This window comes from Nerophis ophidion, linkage group LG01 (assembly GCF_033978795.1).
Source record: "Nerophis ophidion isolate RoL-2023_Sa linkage group LG01, RoL_Noph_v1.0, whole genome shotgun sequence".
NCBI lineage: Eukaryota > Metazoa > Chordata > Actinopteri > Syngnathiformes > Syngnathidae > Nerophis > Nerophis ophidion.
This window is the reverse complement of record NC_084611.1, coordinates 28,656,211-28,672,822: the sequence shown is the minus strand read 5'-3', so window position 1 is coordinate 28,672,822 and position 16,612 is coordinate 28,656,211. Positions and strand designations below refer to the sequence as shown.

Sequence of the window (16,612 nt, the reverse complement as noted above, 5' to 3'; positions counted from 1 at the left end):
CGAGTCATAGACGAGGATATACACTCACGCCTCCGTTATTTTTATTTTCTGGGGGTAAGACAATCATTTTACCTGCCAGACTCTTGCGTTTGTAATCGTTTAATGTCTGTGAGGTGTCAGCAGAAAATCACCATCTGACCGTACCAGTCAAGCTAATGCTAATGCTAACCTAAGTCCTTAATTATTGCAATGTGTCTTAATTGCGTATATTATTGTTTTGAGACATAAAGTGGTGTATATTGTTCTTGAGGTGCCTTTTCTGCCATTTTCTTTGCATCTACGTTAACTGTCATCCTGTTAAAGCAAAGGCTCCATTGTGTTTTTTTTTTTGTTTTTTTTTACAGGTCACATCATGCACATATTGCATTAGCATTGTTTAGGACAGAAATCCATGCAAACTTTAAAGCCTCCATCAATAGTGCAGTATTTACTTCGCATTTTTGGTAAATAGTGCCTTTTTGTTGACATTGCAGTCAGATCTCGTGATAAAGGCGTGTGTGTGGTGGGCGGGGCTCATAGGATGACCTCATCGGATGAGGCCATGATGGCAGTGATGCAACATGCAGGCCATGTTTGTAAACGTGCTATTAATCTATAATAAGGAATACTGAGGCATCTTAGAGCAGTGGTTCTCAAATGAGGGTATGCGTACCCCTGGGGGTACTTGAAGGTATGCCAAGGGATACGTGAGATTTTTTTTTAAATATTCTACAAATAGCAACAATTCAAAAATCCTATATAAATATATTTATTGAATAATACTTCAACAAAATATCAATGTAAATTCATAAGATGTGAAAAGAAATGCAACAATGCAATATTCAGTGTTGACAGCTAGATTTTTTTGTGGACGTATTCCATAACTATTGATGTTAAAGATTTCTTTTTTGTAAAGAAATGTTTAGAATTAAGTTCATGAAATCAGATGGATCTCTATTAGAAATCCCCAAAGAGTGAACTTTAAGTTGATGATTACCTCTGTGTAGAAATCTTTATTTATATTTGAATCACTTGTTTATTTTTCAACACGTTTTTAGTTATTTTTATATCTTTTCCAAATAAATCAAGAAAGACCACTACAAATGAGCAATATTTTGCACTGTTATACAATTTAATAAATCAGAAACTGATGACATAGTGCTGTATTTTACTTTTTTATTTCTTTTTTTTCAACCAAAAATGCTTTGCTCTGATTAGGGGGAACTTGAATCAAAAAAATGTTCACAGGGGGTACATCACTCAAAAAAGGTTGAGAACCACTGCTCTAAGGGAGAGCCCTGTCACCCGGCGGAGGAAACTCATTTCGGCCGCTTGTACCTGTGATCTTGTCCTGTCGGTCATGACCCAAAGCTCATGACCATAGGTGAGGATGGGAATGTAGATCGGCCGGTAAATTGAGAGCTTTGCCTTCCGGCTCAGCTCCTTCTTCACCACGACGGATCGATACAGCAATATTTTGCACTGTTATACAATTTAATACATCAGACACTGATGACATAGTGCTGTGTTTTACTTCGTTATCTCTTGTTTGCAACCAAAAATGCTGTGCTCTGATTAGGGGGTACTTGAATTAAAACATTTTTCACATGGGGTACATCACTGTCTTAGAGTATTGACAAAAACTGAAAGTTCATTCATTTCTGCAATTCAACCTCAAATGTGAAACTAATGATATGAACTCATTGCAAGCAAAGTGGGATACGACAACCATCAAGCCTTGGTTATAATTTTTCCATGACCATACTTCATACTTGCCAACCCTCCCGATTTTCCCGGGAGACCACCGAAATTCAGTACCCCTCCCGAAAATCTCCCAGGGCAACCATTCTCCCGAATTCGGGGTACGTGCCTTAAAGATACTGTCTTTACCGTCCTCTCTCACCTGAAAAGGGTACTATTATATATGTCTCCGTTATCCATAGGTTGATCTGTAACACATAAAGTAGTAAGGCACGGGGCTATTTTTCACCGTGTATTTATTCCAGCCAGCACGTTAATACACTGACGCACAACATCCGGATTCCCATCATGCATTGCTTCAAAACTACATCAAGTAATTATGTCCAAAAACATAAACAGAGACGAAGCAGAAGGCCGAAGAAGAGATATGGAGACGACGAGTAAAAATAAAAAGTACGCTTGCAAGTTCCGAAATTATGGGAAAAAGATTATTTCAGTTTATCAAGGACAGCTCGAAGGGGAAGAGGTATGAAGGGGTATGCTGCCTGCAAATTTTGTAGATAAAGACTTCTCCATTGAACACGGTGGCCGGACAGATATACTCATTCATGAACATCTCCTTGTTCTTCTGTTCTGATTGCCGCGCTTGACTTCGAGGTGTAACCGTTATTATTGTCCGGCCGGAAACGGCGCCCAGTGAAGGATGGTGTAGCAATATTGTTGTCTGGGTGGAAATCAGGAGACCTTCGGGAGAATGGTGGCCCAAGGAGATTTTCGGGAGGGGCACTAAAATTTGGCACTCTCCCGGGAAAATCGGGAGGGGTTGGCAAGTATGTCCATGACCAAAACCCAAACTTTTCTGGAATTTTTTATTTCAAGATGTGCATAAGATGAAAGCCATGTTCGCAATTGTATAAAAAAAGGCTTGATATAACTTAAAACCTGCTCAGTAGCCTAGTGGTTAGAGTGTCCGTCCGAGATTGGCAAGTTCAAGTCGTACCAACGACTATAAAAATGGGAGATGTTACCTCCCTGCTTGGCACTCAACATCAAAGTTGGGAATTGGGGTTTAAATCACCAAAAGGATTCCTGAATGCGGCCACCGCTGCTGCTCACTGCTCCCCTCACCTCCTAGGGGGTGGAATAAGCGGGTGGGTCAAATGTAGAGAGTAATTTCACCACACCTAGTGTGTGTGTGACTATCAGTGGTACTTCAACTTGCATGTTAAGAGCCTGCCATATATTACTTTCACCTTGTAAATGTAAATGCTACAATAAACAAACCCTTTCAGGATATTCAATTTTTTTTTTTAGGTTTAAATTTATTTTTTTAAATCATTTCATTTGATGCTGTTTAAAATATGTCCAATGGTGTCGATCACAGATGTCAATCACGGAGGACTTAGACATAGATGGAGCGGAATTGCTTGGGTTGCTGTTTGACGACAGAGAAGATGGATCTTCTGAAGAGCTCTTTCCTTACAGCAATGGGCTCATTGATTCTTGGCTTTCCGAACAGAATGTAAGGTTTTTATCAAAACACATATATGAAACAGCATTTGCAGATAACATCCGACTAGATTTTAGGTTTATTTGCGCCCCTGTTTTTAGATGCTTACAGGTGTGGACACTGAGGCCTTTCTCTCCAGCTTGTTGAAGGACGAGGAAAACATGGAGACCCTCTGTCCCTCCCACTCGCCCCTGGGCAGCGACAGCGGCATCTCAGATGACAGCGGCGGCGGCGTGGGAAACACAACGCCAGTCGGCTGCCCGAGCCCGCAGAGTAGCGATATCGATATTTCGCACAATACTAGCTTCTCCAATCCCAGCCCCGAGTGCTCGGAAGCCACCCGAGTCGATGGAGACTTGCATGGGGAGAACCCGGAGGCAATGAGAGTGCAGGCAGATCACAGCTACTCCTTGCTGCAAGGTGGTTGCGGGGACCCAGATGTGCTGCAGAGTGTGAGGGCGGAGAAGCCAGACATTGATGTCTTTATTGATCTAGGTATGTATATCATTGGACATATAGTCACCAGATATATCAGGACAAGCTTATTATTCTATAGTTTTTACCCCAGCATGATATGCTGCTTGCTCTTATGCCTTACAAGTAGAAACTTATATACACTAGCGCCAAATCTGCACAAATGTATTTTATTGCGTGTCGGTAAAAAGGTGAGACATAAGGGCATGTGTTACATGTACTTAGATCTTTTAACTGGCAACTTTTTTGCTCGGATAATGCATGCCATTGCTTTGTAACATTTATGATGAATGTTGTCTGTCTATCTGTGTTGGCCCTGCGATGAGTTGGCAACTTGTCCAGGGTGTAAAGTGCCTTCCGCCTGAATGCAGCTGAGATAGGCTTCAGCACCCCCCCGCGACTCCAAAAGGGGCAATCGGTGGGAAATGGATGGATGGATGGATGGATGATCAATTCTGACATGTAATGTTTGTATGAATTAGTAGCAATATATATATATTTGGGATGTATCTGTCAGTGTTGTATCTCTGTACTAGTTTTGCAGTCTGTACACTTAAATAGTCCGATTTCACGTGTAATCAAAATACAGCAATTTTTCCTGTTTAATCAGCCACGTAATGGCGCCCTCTGTTGGTTGCTGTTAAGTAGTGAACTATATTAGGTCTCCTTTGTTTCAAGGCGGCAACAATACAACATATTAAATGAATTTTCACATGGTGGACTCTCTTTCTAATCATTTAAATGTATACATAATTCTTATAAATTAATTGATTCTGCATTATTTCTGTAGAAATAATTAATAGGCAAAACATTAAACTCACTATGGTATGTATTTCTGCTGACAGATGATTTAGTGAGCGACGCCATGGAGGACGACGCCACCACTGAGCTCCCTTGTACGTTGTCTATGGAGGACTCGATGTTGGATTCAATGCAGTTCTACGACACAGGAGAGGTCCGTCAATGCATATGTTGTTCATTTCTGTTCACCCTTCCAGTCTGCTGCAGGTCTATAACACAGAGTCCGTCTTGACTTGTTTGCAGTTCCAGTTTAAGGAGATTGTGCTGTCTGAGGAAGAGAAGCGCCTTTTGGCGAAAGAGGGAGCATCGATTCCCTCGCACATGCCTCTCACAAAGGTAACCTCAACTGATGGATAGATAAGGCGTTATATACCTCACTTCCCTTATGTATTGGCCTTAGAGATGTATTTACTCATCCACAGAAAGTACCAGGCGTTTGATAGGGAAAAGCCTTTGTTTTTACAAATGCATTTGTGATAGTGAATTATATTTTAGAGCCGATATAATAATCCATCACTGAGATCGGTCGATACTAATACTATGTTTACAGTTTACAGCTATTGGCAGTTAAACAGTAGCAACACAATATTTAAACTAGTTTTTTTATTCTCTTCTGTTACTTATAATTGAGAAAAATTTAATCAATAGTACACAATAACTATCCATCCATCCATTTCTTACCGCTTATCCCATTTGGGGAGGTGGGGGGTGCTGGAGCGTATCTCGGCTGCATTCAGGCGGAAGGCGGGGTACACCCTGGACAAGTCGCAACCTCATCACAGGGCCAACACAGATAGAAAGTCAACAGGGACCATTTAGTGTTGCCAATCAACCTATCCCCAGGTGCATGTGTTAGGCGGTTGGAGGAAGCCGGAGTACCTGTAGGGAACCCACACAGTCATGGGGAGAACATGCAAACTCCACACAGAAAGATCCCGATCACGGGATTGAACCCAGGACTACTCAGGACCTTCGTATTGTCAGGCACATGTTCTAACCCCTAAACCACCGTGCTGCCCACACAATTGATAAACAAAAGCAAAAAACTATTATCTACTACTCATTCATATACTTAGTTTTTGTCCTAAAAGGCCTCCTGTGCCCAGGGAATTATGCCAAAAATGTACGTAAATAAAAATATTGGCATAATAACTGCAGAATTCAACATATACTCATAGTGATACTATCAAAACCACCAATTTATAAATGTATCTGCCCTCTTACTTGTCGTGTACGGATTGTGATCAACACTTCAATCAATCAATCAATCAATGTTTACTTATATAGCCCTAAATCACTAGTGTCTCAAAGAGCTGCACAAACCACAACATAAACCACTACGACATCCTCGGTAGGCCCACATAAGGGCAAGGAAAACTCACTAACTCTTAATAATCTGTTTGTTAATTTTCTGTCAAAATCTGCTTACTTTCTACATTAGCATGGTTCCATTTATACTTCTTAAACTTTACACAGCACTTATTTCTTGGTGTTGGTTAGAGCTAGATTAGCAATTAGCTTACAGAGTAGCATTCCTGCTCCTGGCTTGCTCTCGGTGTGCAACCTGGTCCTAAAGGGATGATCCCTCCATCCATTCATCTTCTTCCGCTTGTCCGAGGTCGGGTCACGGGGGCAGCAGCCTAAGCAGGGAAGCCCAGACTTTCCTCTCCCCAGCCACTTCGGCCCCAGCTCTTCCCAGGGGATCCCGAGGCGTTCCCAGGCCAGCCGGGAGACATAGTCTTCCCAACGTGTCCTGGGTCTTCCCGTGGCCTCCTGGTCGGACGTGCCCTAAACACGGGCACGCAGGGAAGTGTTTAGGGGATCTAAAGGCATGATAATACTTGATAATGATGCCAAGAAATGCAGTTTATTTGCCCGAATGGAGGTAATTACTATTATTTTAGGGGCATGGCCCCAAAGTCTTTAGGGAGACACAGAATTGTTATCCCCTTTGGAAGAAGTCTCAAAAGAGTGGGTTGTCTTACAATTGCGGTCTGGAGATCACATGCAAACTAGTAGGTTCCCATGTGAGTTAAAGCTTTTCTTCCTGTCACCCACGTACACTTACAGAATATATGTTAATTTTAAGAAAATGGTGATGAATACAGCAGTGTCCTCAAACAACATCTTTATTGTAGTCTACCAGTTTTTTCACTGATATTAAACATTCACCTGGGTATAAATGGTAAATGGTTTGTACTTGTATAGCCCTTTTCTACCCCTTTTTAAGGAGCCCAAAGCACTTTGACAGTATTTCCACCTTCCCCCCTTTCACACACACATTCACACACTGATGGCGGGAGCTGCCATGCAAGGTGCTAACCAGGCCCCATCAGGAGCAAGGGTGAAGTGTCTTGTCCAAGGACACAACGGACGTGACTAGGATGGTAGAAGGTGGGGATTGAACCAATAACCCTCAGATTGCTGGCACAGCCACTCTACCAACTTAGCCACGCTGTCCCAAATAGGTTGATTGGCAACACTAAATTGGCCCTAGTGTGTGAATGTGAGTGTGAATGTTGTCTGTCTATCTGTGTTGGCCCTGCGATGAGGTAGCGACTTGTCCAGGGTGTACCCCGCCTTCCGCCCGAATGCCGCTGAGATAAGCTCCAGCACCCCTCACAACCCCAAAAGGGACAAACGGTAGAAAATGGATGGATGGATTGGAAAACATTTATTTGGTAATTTGTTGTCTTATATTCGGGTCAGCAACTCTTTGTCTTTGAACCCTGCTATGAGCTTGGCGAACAAAACATGGGCCTTAATATATTAAGTGTCACATCGTCTGTTGTTTTCAGGCCGAGGAGAGGACCCTAAAGAGGGTCAGGAGGAAGATTCGCAACAAGCAGTCAGCTCAGGAGAGTCGCAAGAAGAAGAAGGTCTACGTTGACGGCTTGGAGAATAGGTGAGATGATTGTCTCGTTGTGTATTGCGTGTGAGAGAAACCGAGGCGTAGCCTTGATGAGCCTTGACAATAAAGACCAATCAGGCGCTTGTTTTCGAGTGCCAGCTTCCCCCTTCACGCTCCATTCAAATGCAAAACACTTCACATTGATATCCAGTATCACTCTCGCTCACATACAAATCATGTGTTGCTAAATAGCTGGAAGGACTTGTTAGCAATAAAGGTGCAAAATAGCTACCTAATCTGACTGAAACTCGTCTGCTTTGCTGCAGAGTCGCCGTATGCACCGCGCACAACACCGAGCTGCAGAAGAAAGTCCACCTGCTCCAGAAGCAAAACATGTAAGTAGTGTCACTTTTCCTATTTCATAGCGCATAGCCCAATAAAGTGTTTTCACGTGTGTGTTTTCTCTGTTTAATGTTGCAGATCTTTGATTGAGCAGCTGAAGAAACTGCAGGTTGTGGTGAAGATGTCCACCATGAAAGCCAGTGCCACCAGCACTTGTGTGATGGTGAGAGCAGCAAGTTCTCACCGTCAAGCATAGCACTTACTTGGCTCTTCTCCTCATCGCCAACATGCTTTCTCTACCTTCCAGGTGTTCCTGCTCTCCTTCTGCCTCATCATCTTCCCCTCAGTCAACCCGTTTGGCAGCAACACGGAGAAGAAGGAGCTATACATGCCCACCTCCGGTAAGCTCTCTCCCCCCATTATTACCGTCATAAAACCAAGTTATCTGGGCCGCTTCAGCTTTACAGACGCCATTTTGTATACTCATAGGTAGTGGAGGTTTTTTTTGATTGATTGATTAAACGATTGATTGAAACTTGTATTAGTAGATTGCACAGTACAGTACATATTCCGTACCATTGACCACTAAATAGCAACACCCGAATAAGTTTTTCAACATGTTTAAGTTTAGGTCCACGTTAAAGGGGAACATTATCACAATTTCAGAAGGGTTAAAACCAATAAAAATCAGTTCCCAGTGGCTTATTTTATTTTTCGAAATTTTTTTCCAAATTTTACCCGTCCCGGAATATCCCTAAAAAAAAGCTTTAAAGTGCTTGATTTTCGCTATTTGCTTAAGCCACTGTCCATTTCCCTGTGACGTCACATAGTGATTCCAATACAAACTATGGCGAATAGCACAGCAAGTTATAGCGACATTAGCTCGGCTTCAGACTCGGATTTCAGCGGTTTAAGCGATTCAACAGATTACGCATGTATTGAAACAGATGGTTGGAGTATGGAGGCAGATAGCGAAAACTAAATTGAAGAAGAAACTGAAGCTATTGAGCGAATAGCTATTGACGCTATTCGGCCATCTTTGCGTTAGCATCGCCGGTAAAATGTGCAAACCAACCGATCAGGACTTTCGCATCTTGTGACACTGAATCAACTTAAATCCGTCGATTGGTAAGTGTTTGTTTCGCATTAAATGTGGGTGGAAGGAAACGCTGGATGTAAATATAGTTTCAAATGTACATACAGGTAGCCTAAATAGCATGTTAGCATTGATTAGCTGGCAGTCATGCCGCGACCAAGTATGTCTGATTAGCACATAAGTCATAAGTAACATCAACAACACTCACCTTTGTGATTTCTTTGACTTTATCGTTGGGAATGCATCTGCTTTGAGTGTCGCAGGATATCCAGACATTTTTGCCATCTCTGTGCCATCTTTGTCGTAGCATCGCCGATGAAAACCAGACGGGGGACTTTTGCATCTCTTGACACTGGAGCAACTTAAATCTGTCGATTGCTAAGTGTTTGTTTGGCATTAAATGTGGATGGAGGGAAAGGCTAGATGTAAATATAGCTACAAATGAGGCATAATGCTGCAATATGTACACACAGCTAGCCTAAATAGCATGTTAGCATCGATTAGCATGCCGTGCTAATCGATGCACATTCTACGTAAATCAACTTGAATCCGTCCCTGATCGTGTTGTTATACCCTCCGACAACACACCGACGAGGCATGATGTCTCCAAGGTATCGGAAAACAGTCGAAAAAATGGAAAATAACAGAGCTGATTTGACTCGATGCGTCTGATGTGTAGGGAAAAATGGCGTTGAGTACCGATGTGACGTCACGTTCCGACGTCGTCGCTCAGAGAGGGATAAACACAAACGCGTTTAATTCGCCAAAATTCACCCATTTAGAGTTCGGAAATCGGTTAAAAAAATATATGGTGTTTTTTCTGCAACATCAAGGTATATATTGACGCTTAGATAGGTCTGGTGATAATGTTCCCCTTTAATCAAATCATGGTAGTTTTGTGGCAGTCGTTTAAAAGATCCTATTTTGCTTGTCTGAGGGGATTAAAATGCGGTATCTACTGTATTTGGAGCATGCTGTTAATTTAATCAACAGTTTGATTAATGGTGGATTAGCTATTTAAAAAAAAATCTGAAAATGTGCAACTTGTAACTACCAATTATACACCATAAACAAACTTTACAATAAAGATTCAGACATGTATTAATTAATTTACACTTATTTGAAATTAATCCTTTATTATAAACCCCACCATTTTAAACCCTTAGCTATTTTTTTCATGTGTTTTACTATGTATTAATATTAGATGTAATTTTTTACATATCAGTATTAAATACTTCAAATATATTTGTAAATAAATACTTCTAATATATTTGTAAACATTTCACAAATTGGCTGTGAAAAATCACATCTTTCTACTGCCTTTTAAATTGTGACTTTTACTTCTGCTTTTTGTTTTTGAGACTCCCCGTGCTATAAAAGACTACATTATCAAGGATAGGTACAAAATTTGGTAGTTTGAAAGGCACCGTCCGAAGCCAGTCAGGACTACCGGGTACCGATTCACGTAAAATCAAACGGTGCCATGTTTCGATACCTTTGTTACACTGGCTGTCAGATCTGGTTTCAGACTCAGCACCGGGTCAAATACTTGGCAGGGAAACAAGCAGTCAAGTATTCATAGCAGACTCAGTCAGACTGCCTCTAAGTGATGTTATCATTTTCCACGCCAACCAAACAAGAAGGAGGCGCTTGAAAGTACAGAAAGGCTTCACTTTTCAAAATGTGCTAGCTCAATGTTAATTTACATTCGATTTGCCATAGACATGGTAAAGATTAGCATTAGCGATTTTACAACACCTCAAAATTTGGTAACGAAAACTACAACTAAGCTATCATTGAAATCAAACAGCTGGTGTGTGAAAAGTACAATATGTAAAGTAGAGACACTTTGTAGGACGTAACATTATGACTCGACTGGCACACTCAACTCAATAGCAAAGACTTCTTCCTGGCTATGAAAAACACACTGCAGTCTACACTACTGCCATTCAACTTCTAAGCCTACTACATAACGAAGTAAAATACTTGCAAATGAGACATAGAGTGTAAAAATAGGAGTTCACTGAATAGAACAGCTCAGTATTACATATCAAATAATAGTATTTTTTTTAATAATTAATAATAATAATAATAATAGTGAATTAGATTTTATATCACTTTTCTATTATTAGATACTCAAAGCGCTCACAGAGAAGTGGGAACCCATCATTCATTCTCACCTGGTGGTGGTAAGCTACATATGTAGCCACAGCTGCCCTGGGTTAGGCTAACGGAAGCGAGGCTGCCAGTTTGCGCCTACGGCCCCTCCGACCACCACCTATCATTCAGTCATGATTCATTCACCTGTGTGAGCGGCACGGGGGTCAAGGGTAAAGTGTCGTGCCCGAGGACACAACGGCAGCAATTTAGATGTAAAGAGGCGGGGAGCGAACCTGCAACCCTCAGGTTTCTGGCACGGCCGCTCTAACCACTACGCAGTGATGTACCCCATGTGAACATTTTTTTAATTCAAGTACCCCCTAATCAGACCACAGCATTTTTGGTTGAAAAAAAGAGCTAAAGACGTAAAATACAGCACTATGTCATCAGTTTCTGATTTATTAAATTGTATAACAGTGCAAAATATTGCTCATTTGTAGTGGTCTTTTTTTAACTATTTGGAAAAAAAGATATAAAAATACCTTAAAAACTTGTTGAAAAATAAACAAGTGATTCAATTTCAAATAAATATTTCTAAACATAGAAGTAATCATCAACTTAAAGTTCCCTCTTTGGGGATTTCTAATAGAGATCCACCTGGATTCATGAACTTAATTCTATACATTTCTTCACAAAAAAAGAAATCTTTAACATCAATATTTATGGAACATGTCCACAAAAAAATCTAGCTGTCAACACTGAATATTGCTTTGTTGCATTTTATTTACAGTTTATGAATTTACATTAATATTTTCTTGAAGTATTATTCAATAAATATATTTATAAAGGATTTTTGAATTGTTGCTATTTTTAGAATATTTAACAAAAAATCTCAAGTACCCCTTGGCATACCTTCAAGTACCCCCAGGGGTACGCGTACCCCCATTTGAGAACCACTGCACTACGTCATACAAACACATTTTAACACAAATAAAGTACCAAAAAATGGTAATATTGAGTACCTGGGAATCGATACCGTATCGATTCAAATGTGAACAGTACCCATCCCTACTACATATACCAGTGGGACTAACTAGGATGGCTTTGAAAAAACATTAACATTTAAGATACATGTTATAAGTGTAAAAAGAGTTTTTATAAACACTGAAAATGTTTTCAAAGTGGGTTTTCATCAGACAGCTGCAAGCTTCTGGTGTCTTCTCAGTTCATTTAAACAGTTGTAGCTTTTTTTATGCTTTGTTTTTAACTTATTGGAATGTGCTTTTAGGAGTACTTCATTGGAATCATTTATTGCAACCATAGCTGCACAGATGGTGCATATTGCAATCAAAACATGGTTATCCATAAAGTGTAAATTCATTGTTTTCTCTGGATTCTATTGTATTGTGTCTTTATTGTTCTCAATGATTCACTGTTTACTTTTTGTGTCACAGTCATTTCCCGCATGTTGCGCTCAGTGCCGTCTGAAAGCACAGACGCCGTCTCCTACCTGGAAGCCGAAGAGGACGAGCGAGATCCGTACTTGCCTAAGGCCGAGGTTGAGAACCTGGACGCCATCTTTGCCGGTGGTAAGAAGAACCACACCCCCGACTACCAGCGAGTGGAGCAGCCCGACTCTGAAACGGCCGTCAGCGGCAACTCTTCCGCCGACTTCCCCGCTGCCTCGTCGCAGGCGGCGGAGTTGTCGCCGGGGGTGGGCGGCGGAGGCCCGGCCGGCTTGAAAGAAGTTTCTGTAGATCCTGTAAAGGCGGCTGCTGTGACCTATGAGGTGCCGGGCGCCAAGGAGAACTGGATAGACCGAAACCCTCCAACTGTAATATTACAGCAGCACCGATCTGATGAGATGTAGTATGTTAGTTGGACCACCAGAGGGAGCCATATTCCAACTCTGATTGGTACCACAGGGAAACAATTCTATTTGTAAATAGAGGAAGGGAAATTCAAACAGTCTTCTGATGTACTACTGTTACTTTATTTGCACTTTTTTCATTAGCTTTTATCCGTAACTGACCTACCCTAAACAGTCAGCATGTTTTTGTGAAATTCCGATAAAGAAAAATAACGCTTTAGGTCCCGAAAGGGCACATGCTTTTGCGATGCATTCTGGGGCTGCCGTAGCCATTTTTGTTGGCCAATGCTTTTGTTTACATGGCTGTTCTGTACCCGGGGCAATGTGAGAGAGAGATATAAACTGGTTTAAAATGGATTGAACAAAATGAAAAAAATAAGGGACTATGTCGAGACAAACCGTGCCCTACTCCAGAAGCGCGCTATCGCTACCTCGATAAAAATAGGTAACATTTTTTGGAAATGGTCCATTTGAGCACATCAAGTAGACAAGAGATTGACTCAGCTGCCGCCATTGTTGAAGACATACTTGTCTAGAGTTCGTCAACAGAGTCAGTTTCTATACCAGTAAATAATTTCAGAATGCAAAGGTTGTTAACCTTTATTGCTCAGGCTCTGTTTAAATTGTGTATAATTTACAGATTTCATCTCTTATGTGTTTGAGATGGCGTGAGGGAGCCCAGCCTCATTTCATTTCAATTATTATCTTTACTTTGATCACTGAGCTATCCATCTGTCCATCCATTTTCACCCGCTTGTCCCTTTCGTGGTCGCGGGGGTTGCTGGAGCCTATCTCAGCTGCATTCGGGCGGAAGGCGGAGTACACCCTGGACAAGACGCCACCTTATCACTGCGATACTTCTCTGAAAATAATACTCATCCATTTACTTTTAAATACTTTGATCATTGCGCTACTTTTCCCCCAAAAAATACTCCTTCATTTTCGTGCTTACCCACGACTGAAACAAAAAAAATGCTTTTTCGTAAAATACTGTGCGTTGTTTCCTAGGCTAATGCTAACAGCCTACTAAATGTTATGTGTGGAACAAAATAAACCATGCTTTGATTCAAACTTAGCAGTGTGAAAATGCAGTAAACACACCAACATGTACCAAGTCAGGTTAGATCGTCTCACAGCTGCTATCCTGGCTATTCGCTGTACCTTATATTACCTCACAAACCTTTCACACTGGAAATGACAAAAATCTCACAAAAACCTTTTATATTTTTCCAAAGTGATCGTGTCAACAATTGTGGCATTTTATCATGACGCACGATCATGCCATGGTTTGAACTTGTTATAGAAAGTACAAAACTTTAGCATATAGTCTTGCATTCAGCCATGTACATAAGCTATTGAGAGGCCAGCAAGACCCACAATGCATTGTGTTTACTACGTCTCACCTTTAGGCCCTATTTTCAATAAGACACACCCAAAGCTGTTCACCAGTAAATTAGCTGTTGCTTGATAGAAGAATAGGCTGTTTGATCAATGTGATTATTGATGCTCCGTAAAGCCATTGCAGGACATTTGGCCATGTAGGTGATTGGATCCTCTTGTAACAAGAGGGTCTTTGTTTACTTTAGCAAACCTGGAATTGTTTTCCCCTTGATTTGATTAAGATAAGGAACATTTTTAAATACCTTATTCTGACTACCTTCTCACATTTTAATGCTATTTCTTTTGGCTGCTCAAAAACAAAAGTGGTGCGGTAAACAATATCCAAAAATGTAATGACCTGTGTTGCCAGTGAGACATTTTTTTTTAGTATATCTTTTAACGTCACTGTCAATTGTAAAGACTTGTAAGTCTTATTGGTTATTGTTAGTCATGTGAGATTATACATGGAAAAAGGCACTGATTTGTGAGGAATAGAATGTAAATAAGATCATGATTGTAGCCTTTTCTGTATATTTGACCTCTTTATGTATGTACAAGATGTGATGGAACATCTACGATAATACATTTTTTATGTACAACCTTCTCTGTCCATGTTGTTTATTTTAGTTCCCAAAACCGTTTACACTTTCACTACATCCAATCTTTTTGACAACATCAAACCTACAGCAAGTAGCTATAAAGTCTTCTAATTTGTCATTTGGGAAAATTCCAAATACATACAAAAATGAGAATATTTGGGATGCATTCTTAGTTTGAGAGCAAATTATTCAACATAATATCCCCCAGAAACTCTTAAGGGTTGACTTCAGCACACTTCACTGTCAACATACAGTTGTGATCAAAATTATTCAACTCCCACACAATTTTAGTGTTTTAGCAAGTTGGACATTTATTCCGTATTTTGTTTATAGTCATATCAAATAAAGATGTTTCAAATAGACGAATGCAACTTAAATTGTAACACTGTATTTTACAAAATACCAAAAAAGGAAATTTTTCTTAATACCTCATTGACCAAATTATTCAACCCCTTGAAGATCATAACTCTTAAGAACAGAATTTGAATAAGGTATTTTCAATCAGGTGTTGAAAACACCTGTAGATGTGATTAGAACCATAACGAGCAACAATTAAACTGATTGAAAAAGACTGTGACGCTCAGCTTCTTGTAGATGGTCAATGGTGTATTTGCAACATGGTGAATTCCAGGGAGTGGTCAAAGAAGTCAAGAGAGGAGGTAATTTCTCTTCATAAGAAAGGATATGGATATAAGAAAATAGCAAAGACATTACACATTCCAAGAGACACAGTTGGGAGAATAATTTGCAAGTTTAAAGCTAAAGGCACAGTAGAAAGAGGATGCTGTGTGCGTACAGTGGTGAAAAACCCCTGGGTAACAGCTGAGGAACTACAACAGGACATTGCAGAGGGGGGAATGCATGTTTTGTCCCAGACAATAAGGCGCACACTACGAGATGAAGGCCTCCATGCCAGAACTCCCAGGCGCACCCCACTTCTGACTACCAGGCACAAGAAAATAGACTCCGGTATGCCAAAAATCATCTGGACAAACCCCACCGGTTTTGGGAAACTGTTCTATGGAGTGATGAGACAAAAGTGGAACTATTTGGGCCTATGAATCAACGTTATGTTTGGAGGAGAAAAAAATGAAGCTTACAAATAGAAGAACACCTTTCCTACTGTTAAGCATGGTGGGGGTCAATCATGCTCTAGGGCTGTTTCTCTGCCTCAGGTACCGTGAATCTCCAGCGCGTTCAAGGCATTATGAATTCTATTTCCTACCAGGATATATTAGCTGCAAATGTCATGAAGTCAGTGACAAAGCTGAGGCTTGGGAGACGTTGGACCTTCCCAAGCATACCTCCAAATCAACATCAGAGTGGTTGCAGAAGAAGGGCTGGAAGACTCTGGAGTGGCCTTCACAGTCGCCAGACCTAAATCCTATAGAAAACCTGTGGTGGGACTTGAAGAAGGCAGTTGCAGCACGCAAGCCCAAGAATATGAATGAACTGGAGGCCTTTGCCCAAGAGGAATGGGCTGAAATACCTTTAGATCGTTGCAAGAAGCTTGTGTCCGGTTATGTATCACGTTTGAAGGATGTCATTACTGCCAAAGGGTGTTCTACTATGTACTAAAGATGCATGTAACTAGGGGGTTGAATCATTTTGTCAATGAGATATTAAGAAAAATGTCCTTTTTGGTATTTTGTAAAATACAGTGTTACAATTTAAGTTGCATTTGACTATTTGACACATCTTTATTTGATATGACTATAAACAAAATACGGAATAGATGTCCAACTTGCTAAAACACCAAAATTGTGTGGGGGTTGAATAATTTTGATCACAACTGTATTTACTCCAAAAATGCTGCAGTTTTGCTTTGTCATTTCTACTCTGCTGTTCTGCATTAGATGTTAGACATTACCTCAGCTCTTTTTTTGTTTTTTTGCCGGCAGTGAGTCAC

The 16,612-nt window shown here is 40.7% G+C and overlaps 1 protein-coding gene across 1 annotated transcript in view; it reads left to right on the top strand.

The window, feature by feature from the left end:
- Positions 1-14,703, top strand: part of creb3l3l (cAMP responsive element binding protein 3-like 3 like) — a 14,806-nt gene extending 103 nt beyond the window's left edge. The window contains exons 1-10 of the mRNA XM_061900263.1: positions 1-54; positions 3,065-3,202; positions 3,292-3,685; positions 4,510-4,619; positions 4,709-4,801; positions 7,264-7,370; positions 7,643-7,711; positions 7,797-7,881; positions 7,966-8,059; positions 12,309-14,703. The exon at positions 1-54 is cut by the window's left edge and continues 103 nt beyond it. Coding sequence (XP_061756247.1) covers positions 3,065-3,202; positions 3,292-3,685; positions 4,510-4,619; positions 4,709-4,801; positions 7,264-7,370; positions 7,643-7,711; positions 7,797-7,881; positions 7,966-8,059; positions 12,309-12,724 — 1,506 coding nt within the window. The 5' untranslated portion in view covers positions 1-54 and the 3' untranslated portion in view covers positions 12,725-14,703. The remainder of the gene's footprint in view (positions 55-3,064; positions 3,203-3,291; positions 3,686-4,509; positions 4,620-4,708; positions 4,802-7,263; positions 7,371-7,642; positions 7,712-7,796; positions 7,882-7,965; positions 8,060-12,308) is intronic.
- Positions 14,704-16,612: the final 1,909 nt, after the last annotated feature.